The sequence below is a fragment of the Fomitopsis serialis genome (genome assembly GCF_022376445.1).
Source record: "Fomitopsis serialis strain Sig1Antser10 chromosome Unknown B0H18scaffold_68, whole genome shotgun sequence".
Classification (NCBI taxonomy): domain Eukaryota; kingdom Fungi; phylum Basidiomycota; class Agaricomycetes; order Polyporales; family Fomitopsidaceae; genus Fomitopsis; species Fomitopsis serialis.
In genome coordinates, this window is record NW_025955028.1 from 175,210 (window position 1) to 182,320 (window position 7,111).

The following is a 7,111-nucleotide window of genomic DNA, read 5'->3' on the forward strand; positions in this document are numbered from 1 at the left end:
CTACATCCATAGTGGGACCCACATTGACCAAGGACCACGGAGTTGGTAGCACACCAAAACCCCGACAACTAGAGCGATGAAGTGCGTGATACTGAGGTGAGTGCTCGACAGAAAAAGCGGGGAGGAACGACCTGGGAAATGGCAGGTCACTTTACCTCATAACTGGAATGAATGGGGATCAGACGCCGGCATAACCGACTTCAGGGCGCTCCGAGAGCGACGCGTTGACCTTGGGAGCGGTCTCTACTTCTTCACAACGCAGGTGAGTGAGCACATATCGCCCGTCTGGAGTGCTGATTGAAGCCATTTGTTTATTCTGGGCAGCTACGAAACACGACCGAGCATGGCAAGAGGCAAAGCCAAATCGCTCCACACCAGGAACATTGCTCCTAGCAACGCAGAGGACACCATTTGCCCTGCTTGTGACAAGCCTCTCAAATCCGCTCAAGGCGTCATGGCCCACCTGTCAACGGCTCGGTCTTGCCTGTGGTACAGAAAAGGAAAAAACCCGGAGCCAAGGTGTGACATTCCAGAAGTGGTGGAAGAGGAGGGTGCTTCCGGCGTGGACATGGATGTCGACGTGGAAGATTTCCACGACGTGCTTGAAACTAGGGACCTGTTCCAGTTCGTACGCCCCACATCTGCACCTGATTCATCCGTCTGGAATGAGGGCGAGGCTTCGACATCATCGTCTACAAGGCAGCCCGCTGCCCAACCTTTACCGATGCGCCAGGGCCAGCGTTAGATGACGACGACGACACCAGAGTAGAGGAAGAAGACGAGCTTGTTGGCAGGGTGATACGGATGGAACCAACTATAGTGGAGACGTGGAGGGCTTATTTTGGAGAAGATGAAGACGGGGATAATCCAGGTGAAGACGACCGAATGGATGTGGATGATGGTGAAGACGCGCCTCAACAGCAGCTAGACCCGAACAGCAAGTGGAAGCCCTTCGCGTCCGAGCTCGACTGGCGTGTAGCCATGTGGATAGTTCGAGAGGACGTCGGTCAGAAGTCGCTCAATCGATTTCTGAGCATACCGGGTGTACGTCTCTTTATTTCTATGCTGGACCAATCTCAACTCAGAGTGGACGCTTGTAGGTCGTTGACAAGCTGGGTCTAACGTTCAAGGATATACGGGAGCTCTTCATGAAGATCGACGACATCCCAGACAGGGCAGCCTGGAAGACATCATCTCTGGCATTTCCCGACCGCCCGGATGAGAAGCATCTAGTTCGATATCGAGACATCCTTGAAGCAATCAAAGCGCTTCTGGGCAACCCTTCCTACGCAAAGTACATTGTGTATCGACCGAAGCGTGTCTTCACTGATCGGTCCAGGACGAAGCGTATTTTCACCGAGATGTGGACGGGACTGTGGTGGAATGCGGTACAAGTGAGTGTCCATTCAATAATGTGGAATGCTACATAAGATTCTGAAGAGTGGGCAATAGAAAATGATTCCTCGAGAGCACGCCATCGCCCCTGTCATTATTTCCACAGATAAAACGCAACTCACACAGTTCTCCGGTAACAAAGCGGCGTACCCGGTGTACCTCACCCTGGGCAACATACCTAGAGCGATCCGCCGCAAACCGACCGAACACGCCTGTATCCTCCTGGGATATCTGCCTGTCACCAAAATTGGCAAGGCGCAGCTCGGCAAGCGTGAACGGAAAGCGAGGGGCCAGAGACTCTTTCACGCGGCAATGCGTATCATTCTGCAACCTCTTGTGCAAGCCGGCTTGGACGGCATCGAGGTCACCGGCGGTGACGGCTCCGTCCGCCACGTTCACCCCATCCTCGCTTCGTACGTCGCAGACTACCCTGAGCAGTGTCTGGTAACCTGTTCGAAGTACGGTACGTGCCCGAAGTGCCTATGCCCTGCAGACAAGTTGCAAGACGATGTCGCCAAGGAACCACGAACCCCCGAGGAGACGGAACGCATCATCCGGGAGGCACGAGAAGGAAACACCGCCGCCGCCGCCGACGCCCTGTGTATGGAACAGGAGGTCTGCGGCGGTGTGAAGACGCCGTTCTGGATGGACCTGCCGTACACTGATATCCACATGTCCATCACCCCGGACGTGTTGCATCAGCTGTACCAGGGGGTGTTCAAGCACCTGGTCTCGTGGTGCCAGGACCTTCTCAGCCCTGAGGAACTAGACAACCGTCTCCGGTGTCTACCAGGCGCTTACGGCATCCGGCACTTCAAAAACGGGATCTCGTCGCTGGCCCAGGTGTCGGGCAAGGAAAGAAAAGAGATGGCCCGCGTACTCCTTGCTTGTCTTGTGGGAAAGATACCCAAGGGCGTCATGCTCACCTTCCGTTCCATCCTAGACTTCATCTATCTCGCGCAGTACCCGACTCACGACGACACCACTCTAGGGTATATGACCGACGCTCTGAAGACGTACCACAAGAATAAAGACGTCTTGATCAAGCTTGGAATCCGCGACAACTTGAACATCCCGAAATTTCACTCACTCCTGCATTACGCCGACTCCATCCGTCAGTTCGGAACCACGGACAACTACAACACGGAGATGTTCGAACGTCTCCACATCGACTTCGCCAAAAAGGCATGGCGCGCCTCGAATCACCGGGACGAGTTCCCTCAAATGATGAAATGGATCACACGGCGAGAGAAGATGGCGGCATACGAGGCCTTTCAAAAGGAGTGCCAGGCGGAGGAGGTAGCTGAGGACTTGGACGGTGAGCCTGAGGAAGCCGCCTGTCATCCAGAAGAGGTCGTCGACGTTGGGAACGCCATCAAGATAGCTAAGTATCCTCCAGCCCCTCAGCAAAATCTGGCTCGTATCCAGGAGCAGCACAAAGCTCCTGGATTCTCAAATGCCTTGGTCGCCTTCATCAACGACATACAGCCACCGGAACTTCGCCTGGGTCGAACAGATATCGCACTAACGTGGCTACCGTTCGACCGAGTGGACGTGTTCCATAAATTCCGCTTCAGTCCGTTCTCACTGTCGGACGGTAAGGTGGAGGAAGATGCTGTAAAGGCCATTCCGGGATCCGTTGTTAAAGGCCGGAAAGCACGCTATGACACCGTGATTGTCCTCGAGAATGGGGAGGCGGAGTCCACAGGTGTTAGAGGTAAGCTCATCAGTTCCGTCATCACGACCTGGCCTCTCACAAAGAACTGTACAGGTACAAGAGCCGGGAGAGTAAAGGTTATATTCAAGCTGCCTGAGAAGCTCCCGGCTCGCCAAGGCGGCGGACCTTCACCCGCATGGTGGCCCAAAGAACCACTTGCGTACGTCGAGTGGTACACAAGATTCGCAGGTGCCGCCGATCCCGTTCACCTCATGTACACGCTAAATCGACCACCGCTAAGATCTGACGGGCTCCCTCCGGGCAACATCATTCCCCTCTCACACATACGTCAGTCCTGTCAACTTGTACCAGGTTTCCCTGATGGGTCCTGCGGTGCTGTTCCCTTGGATTGGAACTCGGAGAACGCACTGGACAAAGCCAAGAGATTTCTATTGAATAATTGGGCTGGAATGTACTCATATCAGACGTTGTGGTAGTTCCCTATATCCATCTCTAATTCATTTACAATGCACACAAATCCGAGAGCTTCGCTTGTGAGCGCTTGTAGCGGACACTTCGCGGTTGCAACGCGAGACGCGCTGCTTCAGATTCCTCCGGCGACTTGTCACTCTAGCAGACGCCCCTCCTCTTGCTCCAACAGCAGACCACTTGCTTACTCAGTAGAACGCTACAGTGGACCGCAGATCACTTGTCCGCACCATATACCGATTGCTTAACCCACAAGAATGGGTCGTCCTGATCCTCGAGTGCTTCGGCTGCTCGCTCCAGCTCTTCCGACCTATGCGATTGCTGCTCACTACTCGCGGTGCTGTCGAGTGGGACCGGAGATCAACCATGTCACAGTGGTTTGCTTGGAGAGAAGGTACTTCGGTGTTCTGTTTGAATACGTGAGTGCATATATTCTATTCCTCGGCATAGATTGACGTGCTGCGATTCTACTCTAGTGCATGATGTACGACTGCTCGGTCTGTCCAGCCACGCGCAGCGTGGAGCAAGGGAATAAGAGGGCTCGGATGCAAGCTCTGGTAGCGGTGGACTCGCTGGATCCTCCAGCCACGCTGAGCGGATGGGTTCTCTTGGGGTCGATACTGGAGAGTCACGTCGGAGTTTTCATACCGAGGTGTTTGCAGGGGCCGTCCGTGAAAGTTGTTGTGGAAACTCTGGTGTTTGCTTTGGTGAGTTGTAGAGCCTCTAGAACGGTATTGTGACGTGCTCACGCTATGCCCTCTGGTTTAGGATGCATATCCTCCTTTGTCGCTCCCTCTAATATGGGAGATACACGGGGATGAAATAGAAATCTCGCTCAGTCAACCCGTCATGATACAGCTCTTCCGCGGGCTAAACGTGTGGAAGAGCCATCAGGGACCACTCGGAATGACTTTCGATTTCTTCCACGTCCCCGCCAACAAGTTCATCCCTGCGTGTCTGCGTCCCCAAGTACCCTTTCGCCTCGCCTTCCCTCTCCAGTACACGCCTGTCTTCAAAGACTCAGCGGTATCTATCACCGTGCATGCCGACAAATACGCTGGTGGCCAGAGGCCTATGCCTCCCATGTGCTCCATGAAGGCCGAATTCTTGGACTTCGACTTTGTCTGTCCTGTGGACTTGCCGCAGCCCCGCAAATGTCTTAAGGCCAAGTGGAGAATCGAGCACCGTGGCAGCCCCCAAGGAACTGTTGCGGTGCGACCTCTCATGGGCGAAGACGGGTGTACAGTGGAGAACCTCGTGACGCTCGACCCAGACCCGGACTTGGACTCGGACTTGAATTCGGACAGATCAGAGGCGGTAAATGGTGTGGTTGCAACGGCTGTTGCTTATGGCGTAGAGGAACTGGACGCAGTGGAGATCTGGGAGATTCTCCCAGGAGGCAAGGAGATCCCATACGTCGAGGGCGAGAGGGCCGCTGAGGAGTTTCAGCGTTCGGAGGTGGAGGTCTGGGAGATCAGGCCCAACGGCTTTCTTGTTCCCTGTATTTAGTGAGTGAGACATGTATCTGCGACGAATGAAACGTATATTTCTCTCCCATTTTGAGCGGCGGATCCATGAACAACAAGTGTTTTTCAGGTGCTCGAACTCTGTTGCATCCTCTTCACTGGGCGACCTCAGAATAACTTCAGCACTCGTCAACGTTCTAGCACACAGGGGTATTTATTTTGAGCAGCGTGAGTTCCAATCCTCAGAATAATATCTATACTTCCTCCGACCGTACGGTGTGGCCACGGGCGCTTCATTGCAACAAAGACGCGCTGAACCTTCCCACGAGCTCTCAGTCTCTTTCAACTGCTTGGGTTTGCTCAAATTCGCTTTTACCTGTGTTGCTCGCCACTTCCCCTCCCATTCTTCACTATGGCTGGCATCTACATCGATCGGAGAGTCCTCCCCATCATTGCTACCCACAGAGCTCCTACCATCAGCTCCGTGGAGTACTTTGGAGCCACCCAGCTATGCCCCTTCAAGACCGGTCTAGCTCACATTACCGTCATGTGCCTGGACAGGGCACACATAGGAGAATTATATGACTATGTACGTGCGATTCATTGACGAATATGGGCAGTTGTACTAACGGGTTAACTCACCAAGTGTTCGATGTACGGACCGGACGCTTGCACCATGCACCAGACCGATCATGTCATGCAGCCGACGGATGAGGAGCGGCGCCTCATTCTCGAGGACGTCGACGCAACGAGGCAGACGGACGACCCGATTAGGCTGGGAGGGTGGGTGTTTCTGGGGGCGGTCGCGCAGTTCTACGCCGACCAGGTGCGAGTCCCCCCTCTGTTGCGGGTGCGTGAGGATGGACAGCTACCGAGGGTTGCGGTAGTGGAGACATTGTTCTTCATAAAGGTACATTCCACGAGTTCTGTAGCGACTTAGCTTAATACTGACTTCTGGATGGATACAGAACGCCTCTTCGCCCATCAGCATCCCACTCCTCTGCGAGATAGGCCCGTTCGGGCTGCAGATCGAAATACCCGGTCCAGCCCACCAACCGCTCATGCAGCAGGTGTTTCCGGGCCTAAATCCGTGGAAGGATTCGGAGGAACGCCGCAGCTCCTTGGGCGTGACCGGATTCGACCTCTACGATGTCGACCAGGAGACGTTCTACCCGACGATCTTGAGAGGGAACGTCCCCATACGCTTCAATTTGCCCCTCCAGCAGATGCCAATCTTCAAGCTCTCCCATGTGGGCACGACGCCCAAGGTTTACAGCTACGCCCACGGTATCTACCCTGACATCAAACCGCTGTGCTCCATGAAGCGTCAGTTCATGGACCTGGAGTACGTCTGGCCCCAGCTTCCCCTTCCACGCGCGTACATGGAGGCGCAATGGAGTGTCGTTAATGCCGGACCCCTCGGAATCGTGGCCCAGCGCCCTGCCTTGGACGAACCCGGCTGCACGGTCGTAGTACCTCAGAATTGGCCGGTGGCGGATGATCACGCTGACGAGAACAGCGGCAGCAATGATGCGGGGGAGGAAGCGATGGAGACGGACGATCCAATGGGATACTTTGACTGGAACGACGAGGGGTTCAAGTTCATTGGGCAAGAGGATTTCTAGCGGCCAATCTCAATGTAATACTAAGACACTGGTAGTGTAGTGAAACTTTCGTGCTGTATCTGTCAGATAAACGTTGTATCCAAACTGTAGAACAGTAGTCTCTAGGTACCAATATCATATTCAATGTATACGCAGGCTGATTGAGCATAGGCTATCTGGTAAACTTGCACAAGACGGCTTCATAGATGTCAAAGTCTACAGTGTGCTTTTACTAAAGAACGAATGGGTCAAAGCTAGCCGAAGTGCTTTCAACCGCTCCAGATGAAACGAAATTGCTTGGAAGCGATTAAAGTACCTTCAAAAGTGTTGGACTGTCTTGAGGGGGAAAGTGGTTTTTCCTGATGCTGTTGCACGACCAACCGCATTTCGGACAGACAAATTTACCCCCGGCTCCGCTCAATACGGTGTACTTCGCCGCGGGTACGGACATCGTGTACGGTGTCATGGCAGAGGTGGTCTCGTCTGTGCCTTCGGAAATC

General features: G+C 54.1%; 2 protein-coding genes across 2 annotated transcripts; both read left to right on the forward strand.

Moving 5' to 3' along the window:
• Positions 1-343: 343 nt before the first annotated feature.
• B0H18DRAFT_881008 (uncharacterized protein) lies at positions 344-1,430 on the forward strand (the record flags this gene model as incomplete). The annotated part of the gene is made up of 3 exons (XM_048040813.1): positions 344-628; positions 700-1,044; positions 1,101-1,430. 3 exons carry the CDS (start codon positions 344-346, stop codon positions 1,428-1,430), a joined length of 960 nt encoding a protein of 319 aa, XP_047890256.1.
• Positions 1,431-4,023: 2,593 nt separating this feature from the next.
• On the forward strand, positions 4,024-6,632 carry B0H18DRAFT_957068 (uncharacterized protein; the record flags this gene model as incomplete). The annotated part of the gene is made up of 5 exons (XM_048042540.1): positions 4,024-4,248; positions 4,310-5,049; positions 5,344-5,596; positions 5,711-5,833; positions 5,976-6,632. 5 exons carry the CDS (start codon positions 4,024-4,026, stop codon positions 6,630-6,632), a joined length of 1,998 nt encoding a protein of 665 aa, XP_047890257.1.
• Positions 6,633-7,111: the final 479 nt, after the last annotated feature.